The sequence below is a fragment of the Pocillopora verrucosa genome, chromosome 7, assembly GCF_036669915.1.
Source record: "Pocillopora verrucosa isolate sample1 chromosome 7, ASM3666991v2, whole genome shotgun sequence".
Lineage (NCBI taxonomy): Eukaryota > Metazoa > Cnidaria > Anthozoa > Scleractinia > Pocilloporidae > Pocillopora > Pocillopora verrucosa.
Genome location: NC_089318.1, coordinates 23179965 through 23195002, shown reverse-complemented (window position 1 = coordinate 23195002; position 15038 = coordinate 23179965). Strand labels below are relative to the sequence as shown.

At 37.1% G+C, this 15038-nt stretch overlaps 1 protein-coding gene across 1 annotated transcript; it reads left to right on the top strand.

Moving 5' to 3' along the window:
* Positions 1-1646: 1646 nt before the first annotated feature.
* On the top strand, positions 1647-14977 carry LOC131792131 (uncharacterized). The gene is made up of 24 exons (XM_059109503.2): positions 1647-1877; positions 3813-3979; positions 4327-4481; positions 5226-5356; positions 5636-5771; positions 6209-6339; positions 6445-6693; positions 7096-7188; positions 7762-7865; positions 8068-8169; positions 8492-8563; positions 9172-9302; positions 9810-9896; positions 10286-10351; positions 10591-10683; positions 11009-11075; positions 11477-11641; positions 11866-11912; positions 12038-12079; positions 12243-12429; positions 12565-12825; positions 13119-13243; positions 13495-13587; positions 14488-14977. Exons 1-24 carry the CDS (start codon positions 1766-1768, stop codon positions 14612-14614), a joined length of 2943 nt encoding a protein of 980 aa, XP_058965486.2. The 5' UTR covers positions 1647-1765; the 3' UTR covers positions 14615-14977.
* Positions 14978-15038: the final 61 nt, after the last annotated feature.

Here is a 15038-nt window from a genome sequence, read left to right as displayed (position 1 = left end):
GACTAGTGTAAGTGGGTCTAGATCTGATAGAATCCCCATTAGAGCTGGGGTCCCTCAGGGATCCTTACTAGGACCAAGATTGTTTGCATCTTATGTTAATGACCTCCCTGAATCTATTACCAGTGGAGAAGTCCATATGTATGCTGATGACACAACAATATATGTAGTAGGGAATACTGTTGATGAAATAACAACAGGGTTACAGGCTGTTTTGGACCAGGTTAATTCCTGGTGTCTTAGTAACAGATTGATTCTACATGAAGGTAAATCCGAGGCAATGGTCTTAAGTACTACCCCCTTCATAGGTCCTTTGAAACAGCTGAAGTGGGGTATGGACACCATTCGGTATGTGTCCTCCACCAATTGCCTTGGGGTTACAATTGATGATAAACTCTCTTGGTCTCAGCATGTTGCATTGGCTAGATCTGCATTTAATGCCAAAGTTAAAATGTTGAGACGTATAAATTTCCTATGTACATCTATCTTGGAGACTTTTTACTATAGGATAGTTATACCAAGTGTTCTATATGGAATTGCAATTTGGGGGTCTGGATCCAAGCTTAAAGATCTAGAAATGATTCACATCAGGGCTGCCAGGCTAATTCATAAGATACCAAATAGTTTTGGGGATAATGATGTACTTTCTAAGGTTGGCTGGATGCCTTTAGAGTATTTTTATAAGCTACGTATCTTAACTATTACATATAATGCTTATTATAATTTAGGGTTGCGGGAAATTAATTGTTTGGTGACCAAGAACTCTAACAGTTATAACCTAAGGAAATCCCTGAATGTTGTACTTAATAGGCCCAAAACCGAATTGGGTCGTAGGTCCTTTGCTCATAGATCTGCAGTAGCATGGAATGCACTTCCCGATAATGTTAAAGATTCTCCAAATTTATCTATTTTTAAATATAACTTAAAACAATCCAAGCAAACTGTTATGAATATTAATTTTGAAAAGGGAGGTAATGTTATACAAAACATGAAACCAAATTTTCACTATTACTAAAACTTTATGGTTTACTTGATTTATTCAACTTATAAATTTTATCATATCTGTATTTTATATAATTATAGACTAATTAGTTTAGGCAGGTCCACATCAGCTGTAAAGTTGCGCAAATTTTAACCTGCGTTATCAAATAAAGTTATGTATGTATGTATGTATGTAATACTCAAAGAATAGACTTGCAATTTTTCGAATATTTTTCCAAAAAAATAATGTTAGCTTTGGAAAAATCACAGAGGCAGTAGATTCCGGCAAATGGACGATTGATTAGTCTTAACAAAAAAATATATCTCTACGGAAGCGTTATACCAAACTCTGGGTCACTCTAGGGGGGTCCTGGGACACACTCCCTGAAAAAAATCGAGACGAGATTTCCAGCATTCTGTGACTTATTTCAATAACTCTATTTAGCCAAACGTTGGAGTGATAATCAGCGCAAATACATTTATTTTCTGTATTTGAGGACAACTCACAGGCAAAATGGCCTGAGACTACGTGGATTTTCGCCTGCCTTTTTTTTTGACAAAAAAAAAATTATTGACAACTTTAGTTACCTATGCTCGAGAATTTTCCTGTAATTTATACGATACATATCAGTATACCGCTGGTCAGTATATTTGAAGTTCGTGCGCTCTTTAACTTGAACGTGGCAGGGAAGAGGCACAAAATCCAAGAATTGAAATTAATCTATTTTATTTCAGGTTCATATGTGGAGAAAAATTGTGGAAGAAGACATTTTTTAAAACGATTATCATGATGATGGACGACGAGGAAGCCTTGAAAGAGAGTGTATCTAACCTTAGGTCTGCGATACTCCTCCACAGAACAGACATTATTCGGAGCATACTTTCGACAGCTGCAGATTGTAAGAAAATTAATTGTTATTTCCAGTATATGATCAGGTTATGCGAGTTGTGTCTTATTACACCATTTTCCTGCATCTAACAAGGTGTATATTAAGTCTGCTGATGCAAAACACAGATGATTTTTAGTAGATAGATTTGATTCAATGATATCCGAGCTGGTCAATCATAACACACCTGTTTACTGTATCAGCCGGTTTTCAATTTCATAAGCTATGCAACTGAAAATCGCAATAAATTAAAGCTTCATTCTAGTCTTAAAATGAATTAAATGAGAGAAACAAAAGGCTCAAAACTTAAGGTACATTAAGCTGTACGTTTGTCACCAACCCACTCTTCGATATATGTAGACTGAATTTCTAATTTCTTATATGGTTTGATAGTTTTACCGAAGGTACGGTGATATTGGTATTGCAATGAGTGCATGTTTGTACCAAAATCAAATCAGATGATCCCTCTTTACTAAACTCACCAACTCTAGTCCTGTGCATGAGAGTTTCTGTTTGTTTGTCTCGGTCATCTCAAAATGTTTTAAAAATTATTGATGAGTTAAACGACTATGGAGCAGCTTCCTGGCTATACAGGTCCTAGCAACCATAGATCACATTCTGACAACTCCCTTAAGTTTTTCTAGTGATTCAGGTAATTTACAAGTTGACTTTCAGTCCGTTAAACTGTATTATTAATTGTAATTAGACTGAATGGAGTGCAATTAGATCTGCAATCATATCATACAAGTTATTTCTAAGTCAAAAGATCATACAGAGTAAGTTTGATTTGAAATCACAAGTATGATCTCAGACCAAAATTGTACAACACAAGGTTCTATTACCACTTTAGTACATCCATTTTGAAATTGTAAATTTCAGCTGCTCAAATACAGGATTTTTTTTAGGGTTTAGAAATAGCTTATTGATTCACCACTGAGCTGATTGGTAAAAAGTTGCAAAAAATGTTTTTCATTTTCCTTTAATGTTATTGGTTTCTATAAACAATCCTTGAAATATGATTGGTTGTTTTGTTAAAGTAAAGGTTTGTTATAGGCTTGGAAAATGTGCTATTTACAGGAAAAAATGGTGTAATTTATTAATAAATCATACCAATGAGGGCTAGTCAGATTGCTAGGATCACCAGTGATTTCAAAATGAATGTAATAAGTCTGTTTATGTACTGTGTCCCCAATTGGCTTTGTGGTGCTGCACAAGTACATCTGATCAACACCTGTTTATTTGCAATTTATATACTGTGAGTTGGTAATTCATACTTGCACATAAAATTCATTTTTCTGTGCACTTATCTAATACTTGCTAAATAGGTGTAGTTTTCACACCTATGAATTGACCACTCTTATTCCTTTCCGGCCACATTACCAGACTATAGAAATTCAGATCATTACATGTACCTCTAAGTGACATATTTCAGGAATGTGTATATTACAAATTTAAACATATTTGCATTACTAGAGGCAGATATTCTTGGCAAATGACCCTAAGTTTTTCAAAGCCATTATTTTACTCTTTGAAAATTATTGAACACATCTGGAAATTTGGAAAAATTTAGGAAATTTAAAGATCACATCATTAGATATGTTTAGGTTCCCTAAGAAAATGCTTGCATGCTGATTTGTCATGAAGATGATATCACAGCTTTGAATTTTACAAAAAGTAGGCAGGCATATAAAAAACTGTGTTGAACAATCGAGTATTTTAGCGTCCTTGTACACTGTATGTCTATTTGCATGTATCACTCACTGCAATTATTGATTAGAGTCTATAACACCCTTTCCATATCTTAAAAATAACTTGAAGTAATTTTTTTGGGAAAGCATTCAGTTCTGAATCAGTAGTTTGTAGTACTTCATATATATTTCTTTGTAATGTCTTAGTAGCAGTGGTGCTATTTTAAAATCACAAGATATTATCATCAAATTTTAATAGACAGAGAAGAGGATGGGCTCTTTGGAGATGATGAAGAAGAAGAAGCTCAATTGGGTGTTCCTAAACAGTTTTATTATGATGAATATGATGATCCTTATGATATTTTGAAGATGATGATGAACTATGTCGACAATGATGCTGGTACATGTCTTCATCTTGCTACTAAGGTAAGTCTGCAAGAAAATCCAAAATTGAACATTGCACTTTTAATTTTTCTTGAGGTTTACGAATTTTTCTTGGGTTTAAACTTTTTCATTCCAGTCAAATTGTCTGTGTCGTTGTCATGTATTCATAAACATATCGTGAAAGACGGGTTTTAAATTTCCAAATCCTTTGACCCCCAAAGAGTGACAAGCATTTAATTTTGCAATATCACCCTGAATCAAACATTAAGTAATGAGAATAAAAGAAACGATCACCAACTAAAAAGATCTCTCTATTGTTAAACAAATTCTCCATGTGGGGGGGGGTAAAATTTTTGCCAGTTGATATAATTTCTTTGAATACTTTTTAGCTCAGCTATGCAGATGCAGTAAGGGCTTTGTTAGCAGCTGGATCTGATCCAACCATTCCAAACAAGGAAGGAGCAACATCATTTGATTACTGTACAGACAAGTCAATCTTGGGAGTTTATAATGAGGAACTACTCCAGGCTACTGCAAACTCAAAGTAAGTGTTAATTAAAAGTACAATTATAAAGCAAGTAGCTCTATTACCAACACCATTGCCCAGAATTCACAGCAAGTTTGCTGTGAGAGTTAAATGTTTTGCCTTAACCCTTTAACTCCCAGATCAAATTAGTAATTCTCCTTACTGTCAACCATACAATTCTTATAATGTTAGTTCAGAGAATTTAGTACTGGATCAACTAATGATCCCCAAAGTGATATTTTTCTTTATTCTCATCACTTATTTGGTTGATATTGTATTGATGTTGTAATGAGAAATTCTGTCTTGGTCACTCATGGGAGTTTAAGGGTTAAGAACACAACACAGTGACACTGTCTGGTCTTGAACCTGGAGTTTTCAATCCGTACTTTTAATTAGTAGACTACATGTAATTAAGCAATTCTGTATTACAAGATGAGGAGCAGCTCAATATAAATTTACATGTATTTGTATTGAGCTTAGTTTTGAATGATTTTATTTTTTTTTTAAGAAATGTTATATTCCAGGAACTTGGCCGACTATGTATTTCACATACTGTAGTATCATTAAACAGGGTCTTCTGTGAAATGACAGGAGGACCTGACCATGCATCACATTGCTGTGAATTTGGGATACTTGTTCTAGTGACCTCACCAATCTAAGTGGCCCTTCATTACATTCAATTTTGTACATTAAATAATTTATGGCTATTTAATAGATTAATCCTATTACTCATGACCATATTCATTCATTTGTGATCCACAGTACTCCCAGGGTACGTAAATTGCTGAAGGCAGGAGTCAGTGTGAATGCCAGTGATGGAGCAACAAGTGATAACAAAGCACTCCATTGGGCTGCCAGCTATGGAAATGCTGACATCGTGAAACTTCTATGTGGTAAGTTGGCTTAATACCAAGTGTTCTGTTAATTCATCATGTGTATTATCTTTACTTGCGTAGACATGAATAGTGGTACTTAAAAACCATCCTGTGGTCCACCCAAAGTCTTCTTCAGATCAACTTACAGGGGCACATCCAGGTTTTTTCTTACTAGGGGATGCACATGAAGTTACTGACATGGCAACATAAACAAATTTTAATAGCAAATAACAAAGAATAGGGCTTATGACGAGGAAGAACATAAATTAATAAGAATTTGGAATTCATTGAACACAGAACATGAAGCCAATGTAAACATCACTAACAAAGCTGGAGTAACTCCCCTTCACGACGCAGTCAACAGAGGAGATTTAGAGATTGTCAGAATATTACTGGAATATGGGGCAGCAACAGATATTAAGGCTAAAGAAGGGTGAGTAATTTAAGGTAAATAAATAAAAAATTTACATCAACAAAAAATTTTCATTATTCATAACGATATCAACCCTCCTGGACTATTTGGGATTTGCTTACATGTAGATGCTAAATGTTTTAGATGCATTTTTTATTCTCAATTGAGTGAAGTGCAATTTCGCTAAATTTCCAAAATAAAGTAAATATGGGTTTCCTTTTTAATGATTAAAAGTGAAAAAAAAATAATTTTTTTCCTATTGGTAAAGTGGTTTTCTCTACAAGAATGGTTGTGTTTTTGCATATTTTGTGTTCACTTTTAGAGTTGGAGTATTTTTATGAGGCTAACAAGTTATATTTCAACCTACCTAAATTAAAAAATTTCTGTTCTGCCATGTCTTTCCATACTCTCAACACTATAAAAAAAACTGCATTTGTAAAACATACCTTTTGTTCCAGACCATGCAAAGGGAAAACAGCACTTAATTTAGTTACTACCGTTGAAATGCAAGAGTTACTAACATCACCTGTCATAAGGGAAGAAAAGCCTGTCACCAATGGAGCTGCCACTCAGCAGGCCTTGGATTCAGGTACATCAATGAATTATAGAATGTAAATGTCCTTTAAATCAAACAAATTCTCCAATTTTGTGACTGCTTTTATAATTTTATAACTTTTTAAATTTCATGTGACAGAATCGCTGCCGTCAGAGACCAGTACTCTACCACTGACACCAGCAAGTACTTCCTCTCTGCCATCCACTCCTTTGTTCAAGTCTCATGTACAGACACTCTCTGGAATGACCCCACCAGCCAACAGTGATACCCTTGATCCCCTGTTCCGTCTTGTCTGGCCACACCCTCAAGTAACCACCCAAATGAAGGGTCCAAGGTTTTTCCCCACATCTGTCCTTCCAATTCTGATATTTAGGGAGTTAAAATCAGGTGAGGTAACTTCAAAATCTCAATGCAGCAGTTCTTTTTGCAGTGGTTTGCTTTTTTGTTTGTTTGTTTGTGTATGTGTACTAAGTGAGTTATGAATCGTACAATTAATAAATAATGTTGTAGCGAAACCGTTTACGTCTTAATTGCTGTTTTTGTGACAGCGTTGTTCAGACGTGTTTATAAGGATCATATTAGCAGTAGCAATTCTTGATTTAACTAAGTACAGGAAAATGGCCAACGTATTTATTTAGTAAAACGAGGAATTGAATGTTTGATGCAAGGTTTATGGTATCTCGCAGGCATATCCAAGACGTGTTTTACAGTGAAGTTGTCCTTGCCAGTAGCAATGAAAATCAAAAACTTGCTTGATCGAGGTACTGACTTAAAATAAAACATCCACAGATAACTTTCAAGAAATTGTTGAGATTTGGAACACAGTGGAAGAAAGTTTTCAGCAAGTTGGATATTCCTTGGACCTAAAGGTTGTGGGAGAGGGTAAGAGATGCGTAATTGTTTCAGAAAGCTGCTTTGATAAACACAGTTTATTTTGTAAGTAGGCCTTGAAGATTTTCTTCTCCCCCTGAATTGATTACTAACGCATATCCCAGCCTTCTCTGAGTCAACGATTGGGTATCTTTTTTGCCTTTATTCTTACTTGAAAACGTTTCTTGAAAAAAAATTCCGGAGTACTAATTAACACTCCCTGGGGGGAAGGGGTCAGGGAAGGTCTGTGAAAAGATTGGAGTGATGAGATTTGCATATAATTACGCAATGCTCGCTGAAAAAAAACAATCATGAAAACTTGCGTTGAATTTTAAGACCATTGAACTAAAAAGTAGCATAACTACCACTTGACAACAGCGACCATGGATCACTGACTACTAGGAGGGTTTGTCGATTGTTGTTTTTTGGGTGAAGTAGAAAAAAAATGGCTTGTTTTCTTATAATATGGGAAAGGCTTTCAAACCCCAGTTTTGTTTTGTTGTTCTGTCAGTACTTCATATCTTTTTTTTATAAACCTTTCACAGTATCTCTTTATCCATGTGTATTTTCTGTTCAAACCCACAGCCTCCACAAGGAGAGGGAGTGTTGCAAGTAGCATAGAGTGTCATGTGTGTCCTCATTCATTCAACAAGTCAGAGAGCTATAGGATAACTATTTCAACTGTTAAGGTACAATATACAACTTTGTGGTTTTACTTTTCAAGGTTCTGTAATTAGTCAGAAAACTGACTATACGTCGTTCCCCGCATATTAATATGCAAAGCTAGAACAGATCTCTCCCTTTTCGCGGTTATAATTGTTGACTTTTGCGTGCTCTTGTGAGTACCTTTCCTCTGAAGAACCACATTAAATGTAATTTCATTAACAACAGGTTGTTATAGCTGCGAGTGATCTCCCAGGGTTGTGGTATGCTGTAAACACTTTACTTCAGATATTGCGACTTTTCCATGGAAATGGGATACCACAAGCGCAGGTAACGTAGTCATGTTAACGTCATTTACGAGTACGTTTAATCATAAGACTTTTTGGACTCTGTCGTAGGAAACCGGCAGGATCGAGAGGTTCTGGGTCGAACGTTTGTCGTGTAATTTATTTCGCGTTCTTAGACAACACGCTTTTCTATTGAAGTACCAGTCTCCACTCAGGAGTGTAAATGGTTACCAGGAAAAACTTACGAAATGCAAGGGGGGTTACCTGCTATGGACAAACATTTCATGGGGGGGGGGGGGGTGCTGGTTTGGAAATGACCTTAAGGACATGTATTAAACTACTCTTTACCTTGCGTTTCGTTTTAGATCAACGACTGGCCAGACTTGAAATTCAGGGGAGTGTTATGGGATGTTTCAACAGGGCGTGTTCCAACATTAGTAAGTACACGTACTTGTGCATTTTTGATACAAAAAAATATGTTCTCTTATTACGAATATTTATCTGAGCGCGGTACATAATCTTTTAAAGAAAAGCCTCTCCACGATTCCTCGTAAATGAATATACTAGGCGGGTTACTCAACTGAACTCAAGCAATGGTATCTCAAACATGTCGTCTTGCACACTAGTAACGGTGCAAATTTGTAATCGAGGAGTTACATGTTTTACCTCCGACGAGTTTCTGATACTAACTAGACAAACAGTAGTGCTCTTGTATTCACATTATGCTGCAATAATTGGAGAAAGCGTCACCATTGTCAAGAATGAGCAATGGGGTGGAATGGAGCTACATTTCACGAATCTAATTTTTATAATTTTCCAAGTAAAAAGATCTGACACGCTATTATTCTTTTTGCTTCTGTAAATCTCTCTCTAAATTAATCAAGAAATTGTACTGTTTTTGTCAAAATGAAACGCTTCAGCGATGAACTTTGTCAATTCTCGTTACCTGGAAATGTATTGATATTGTACGGAGAAGTAAGACATAAGTTACTACTGGGAGTCAAAAGTTAATAACTTACAAGTATGTTATTTCTTTTCCACCCAGGAAACAGTGTTTTCCCTTATCGACATTTTGTCGGCCATGAAAATCAACCAGCTACAATTATACATGCAGAACACATTTTCCTTTGCTGGACACGAGACAGTTTGGCGGAACAACACGGCTTATGACGCAAGGTGTGAATTCGTAACTGTTATATGTCATTTTGTTGTGGGAGACGCGGTAGCTTTTTGGTCTGCACATGCCGTGGACTCTGGATCGAATGTCCGGGTTGAGACCTTGCCAGGTCATTGTGTTGTGTTCTTTGGCAAGATACTTTGAATCTCACAGCGCCCCTCTCTATTCAGGCGGGTAAATGGGAACTCGTGAACTGTCACTAAAAACTAACAAAAAGCTAGGAGGGAGGGTGGGGAGATGGGGGGGGGGGGGGTGGGTACACTGCGATGGACCAGCATTCCATCCGGAGGAATGAGTGAAACTTTGTAGTATAATCTGAAAAGCTTAAAGGGAAACTCTCTCTGCTTTACTTTTCGTTACAGTATACGAAAATAATTACATGAAACTACAGTTTTCCATAAATCGTTTTCTCGTTTAGTTTCATTGTTAATTTTTTCTGTTTATTTTCGTTATTGTTGTCGTCTGTTTGTGTTCAATTTTTAGCTTTCTTCAATTATTTTCTACAGTGATATCATCAAAATAGACAGTTACTGTAAAAGAAGATACATTGAGCTTGTGCCGCATGTTGACAGTTTATCTGGGTTCAGTCAGTGGTGAGTTAACAACTTTGTTACTGTTCACGGAATCGAAACGCTGTACACACACTTTCGCAAATTTGCATAGGCTTGTCGCTTGTTGAAGTCTACCCTGTTTCCACGTTTCCTCCAGTTCGCCTTTGTCGTTACTTTCCGGTTTGTGTTTGTGGTAACCATTAGCAAATCACTTTGAGGAAGAGAATTTTCTACACGCTAACTCCGTCAAAAATTTGAAATGTTGTATCTTTTGGATCCGGTGTGTCTGTTCTATAAATTGTCGGCTAACGTACCCTCGCACCAGTCTGGGACCCACTAGCTTTACTCATTCAGAAAAAAGAACAGCCTCACAAGTGTGCTAAGTTATCATAAAAAAAAAGTGATATTTATGTATGAATTCTCTTTCGCAGGCTGAAGTTCAAAATGTATAAACATCTAGCAGAGGAAGAGGTTGATTTCGATCCTCGCCAACAAAGGTATAGAAACTTCGTTCCTATCCTCTCCATCTTTGCTCCTTTTGGTTTATCATCACCCTAAGCCTCATTTTTGTTTATCTCTTTAACTGAACTAATATTTCGAAGTCTTTTCCAAACTCTAGCAATTCTTGAGCTTTGCGAAAAGGCAAACAAAGAACTAAAACTATTAAGATTAGCTTCTCTACCGCAGGAGTTCTTTTGTCGCTGAGCGTACTTCTTTTATTTTCCTGATAATGTAGACTGCCATCCAGTCTCTGTCCAACAAACGATGAGAGCATAACTATGGTTCTTGGTCTTCATGCGCAAACTTTCGCATGTTTTTCATCCACAAGGTAAAGATTACTAATCACTTACTACATCTGTTAGATTTGTCTACCGATAAACCAATCACAAGTACTTTACTATCTATCGATAAAAGTAGGAAAGACTTTTTTTGTTGGCTACAAAATAGCTAAATTGTCTATAAACTGCACAAGATATTCATATCAGCTTCTAGATCACGATATTTTAATAGGTAGATATAGGTATTTATGTGTTTTGTCTCCTTTAAGTGAAAAAAACCCGGCCGGTGGTACTTCCGGAGAACACTACGAACAGCAAAAGCTTTTTCTTGATGGCTAAGTTTTTTTTTTCTAACTCAGCGCTTGTGTCATTCAGGTTTGCTCACGTCGGCTTGGACTTGGCACCAGAATTTGGAAAAGGAAAATCGCACGTTATAGCAAAGGTAGTTTTGCGACACAATGTTGTTCTATTTCGTCATTACGTTCTTGACAGTGACACACCTTTGAATTTATCTGATGGCTGTCTTTCTTTGTCAGTACTGGCTGATCGAACTACTGTTCCTTAATATACGTTCTAGCCGGATCGGTTATGTCCTTTGATCGAGGCCTATTACTTTTTTTCCTCCTAGGTGCACTGTTCACGAATTTCTCTAGCCCTTGAGTGACTTATAATGCAAATTACCATCTCCTGGCGTTAAAAGGGCACTGGAGAGCAACACTTATACACCCTTCCGCTTAAGGAATTTTCTTTCGCTTTACATATACAACGGCAAGAAGTAATTTTTTTCGCTTGACCAGGCCTGATAAATGGACCAAGCCTTAAGTTTCTGACTGTTCTTCTTAGGCAAAAGGAGTGGACGAAGTTTACATGGGTCATCTCCGATCCATGCACAGATCTTGTTGTAGACACGGTCGGACCTTGCAGTTTTGGGCCAACGCCCTCCACGATGACCCAGAGCAGCTATGGAATCTTCCTCCAGGGGTGATAGCTATGGAATATGGGCACACGGTATTTATAGCATTTCAGTTTTTTCATTCATTTGTATTCAAAGCATTTTTTCGTTGAAAGTCAGATTATACAAACGCGTCTGAGACGTGTAAAACTTAGTATGCGAGGTAAAGGAACCTCTTTTGATTACCATGATCGCAAAAAACCCCTTTGCTGCACACGTACGGACCTCAATTTCTTGAAGTGGGTACAATAATTAAAGGCTGTTTTCCTTCTTTGTTTAGGTTGATCACGACTTTTTTAAATATTGCAAATCACTAGCCGATGCTGGGTGAGTATGTTTAAATGTTCCACACTCGATATTCGTCTGGTATCAAGTTCAAAGTCGGTGATACCATTTTGATGATAGGTAATTTCAAGATTTAGATGACACATTTTTTTTCGTTTCAATTTCAGTATTAGCTTTTTTGTCTGCCCAGGAACCGGATCATGGAACAGGTGAGAAGTTTATCGATTTACTATTTTTGTCCTATCTAAAACGAAGGCCCCAAATTACACAGAAAGATTCTCTCGCTTTTAAATAAGTAAGTTTAAGATTAAACTGCTCGTGCATCCATTTAGGAACAATGCTTCTCTGATATTTTAAACATTTTCTTCCCAGTGTTTGTGGAAACACGGACGAGAGTATAGCAGTGATGAACAATGCTGTTCAAGCAGCTGTTTCCTGCAACGCTTTAGGTATCGTCATCTGTGATTGGTCGTTACCTGGTCACGTGAATCCACTGAGTGTCAGCATCCCAGCATTCCTTGCGGGTGCAGGGTTAGCGTGGAAGGCCTCCTTAGATTTGGTAAGTTTCCTGTTCGGTTTCTCAGAAAGTTTTGTTCTCACAGAATTATTGAAGTTTTTCACGAATTTTGCAACAAGTATCTTATTTCGTTAAATTTTATGAGATTCACTAAGAACACAATTTGTACCCTCTTAGTCTACCATGAAGTCCACTCTTCCTGATGTCCTTAGTCACCACGTGTTCATGGACTCATCCGGGACATTTGGCCGAGCACTAATGGACCTAGGCACGACACATTCCAATTTAATCAAAGATGGTTCGCTGGAGTCACGTGTCCCAAGTGATAACAGAAGGGTTCATCCAGTTGCGCAAGGTCCGGGAAGTCAGCTGCTGTGGCGACTGCTGGAGACTGAAGGCTCGTGTAATCTTGATAAAGTTACTTCGGACAGTCTACAGGTACTAAGAAGCTAAATGTTTTTTTTTTTTTTTTGTTTGAGATATGGGAGGTTGTTTTGACTATCCTTTCCGCCTAGTCAAATTTTAAGCAGGTGCTTTACTACTTTCCTTTCCCTCTTTCCATTTTCAAGTACGCTTTGAAAATTGTTTCCAGACTTATTCTGTAACCGTCTGTTTTAACAGCCTGTGCGGCAGTTGGAGTACACTGAAAAGCAAGCTTTTGACTAAGAGATTTTTCACCTACCACATTCTCCTGTTCAATTTAACAACTGATTTTTTTCTCCATTTTATAGAGAGCTGTGCGTCAGATACGAAACTGTCACAAGACGTTCATAGCAGCGGAACTCAAATGTAAACAGAAAACAGAGATTATAAAGGAACTTGAAGTTTTGGTTGAAATATTATTATTTACCACTAGGTGATGTACCAATTATTTACTTGCTTACTATTAATTTATTATAGGAGGCTAACGGCTCAATAGTCCTGAAGCGAGCGCCCGCTCTAGTCTACAGAACATGATAACTTGAGTTCGAATCCGGGTGGGAACCTTCTGTTTTCTTTTTTTTTTACTTTGTCAATGACTCGTAAAATCAACAAAACTGGCCTCGTGTGGCCATGTCATTACTTCAGCCATTATCTTTACCTTTCCTGATTGAACACTTTTTCTAGGATTTGTCGGTCGCTGATTTTAAACAAAAAGCAGAATTCAAGCACTTCTCTAAAGGATCTTCCAGCCATCACCAAAACAGACCTAGCAAACAAGTAAGCTCAACATGTACTGTAGTACTTCTGCTAAACTCTTCTTTTAAGCTCTGTATGGACACATTTAGCCTCAGTGCTATGTTGTATCGACCCTGGTTGCTTTTCGATTTCGTTTTGCTGTCGCCATCTCAGGATCAAAAACTACCAAGGAGAAAAATGGTTCGAGTCCTTATTCAAAATTCATGTTGAAACAGCGTTGACAAGGGTCAAACAATTTTGGAAGAAGAGGCGAAAAAAAGAAACGACTGTCATGACGAGAAAATGAGGGACAGAGAGGAACAGTTAACGCTTCTGCTTGGACGTGTGTTAAATTCTACTTAGTTTTCCTCACTTAACCCTTTAGCTCCAAAGATCTGATTGTTAACTCTCTCCTCTTGCTGCTGTACAATTCCTTGTAAATTAGTTACGAGAATTTGGCGTAAGATCAAGATAAAAACTTTGGGAGTCAAAGTACGATCTTTTTACTTTCATTTATTTCTTAAATCGTTTTCACTGACAAAACTAATAATTATCTAAGCTGTCCGCTATTAAATTATTTCCACTCAGAAGAACAGACCGAGGGTGACCCTTGCGTGCATGTCTCGAACGTCACCGTTGTTCGAGAGGCTACCTGACAGTGCTCACTTACTTCAGTGAGATTGACACATTCCATTGCTGGGTTTAAGGGCTTCCAACTAGATCTTCTCATTCGTCTTGTTGTCGTGGTGTAGTGTCGTATCTTTAAGCATAATTGAGTTATAGCAATGAGTATGTCGGAATGTGCACTTTTAAGAATATTTGTTAGTATATGTATTAACATGTAACAGTGTGGATGACCAAACATTCTTGTGAGTTGTCATCTTATAACCGGCGTGTAGAGCGATTCACTAGATAGTGACATTATAATTTGTCCGTTTTCAGATTGTTGGCGCTCGTAGATATTTACCAAAAGGCTTACCTGTTACGGAACAAACATGGCGGACTCCTCAGTGCCTTACAGCTTCTTCAAAACTTCCTGCCCCATCTGCTTCCCAAGGACGAAAATTGAACGCATCTCTAAATACTGAATTTAACTTAAAATAATCTAAACAAAAGAACCATTCAAAACTATACCTGGCTTCACAGATGTACATATCAAGTTTAACCCTTGATCAAATTTTCTTTTCAGTATAAAGCCATTTTACCACGAAATTTACAATCTGAGGAAACCTTAGCATTTTCGCCATGAAAAGTACAATGTGAGGAAACCTCAGCCTAAATTGCCAAGGACAAGGATTCTTGAACAAATTTTAATGATGGCTTAGTTTGAAAGGAAAGAAGTCAGAGAAAAAGGACTGAATTGAAGTGCGATTTCCAAACTGAGTTTGCATTATCCTTCATAGGTGAAGAAAATAAAAGTATTACATAATTATGTTCTATTTGTTTTTCTTTGAAACTATGCATCGAAATGGTTACATCATCATCTCTTTTCA

Excerpts from the sequence above, each read along its gene's own strand:
- LOC131792131 (XM_059109503.2), top strand. The coding sequence starts at position 1,766 with ATGATGATGGACGACGAGGAAGCCTTGAAAGAGAGTGTATCTAACCTT. Across the intron at positions 5,772-6,208 it reads GATATTAAGGCTAAAGAAGG|ACCATGCAAAGGGAAAACAG; the intron begins GTGAGTAATTTA and ends CTTTTGTTCCAG. Across the intron at positions 11,642-11,865 it reads CTATGGAATATGGGCACACG|GTTGATCACGACTTTTTTAA; the intron begins GTATTTATAGCA and ends TTCTTTGTTTAG.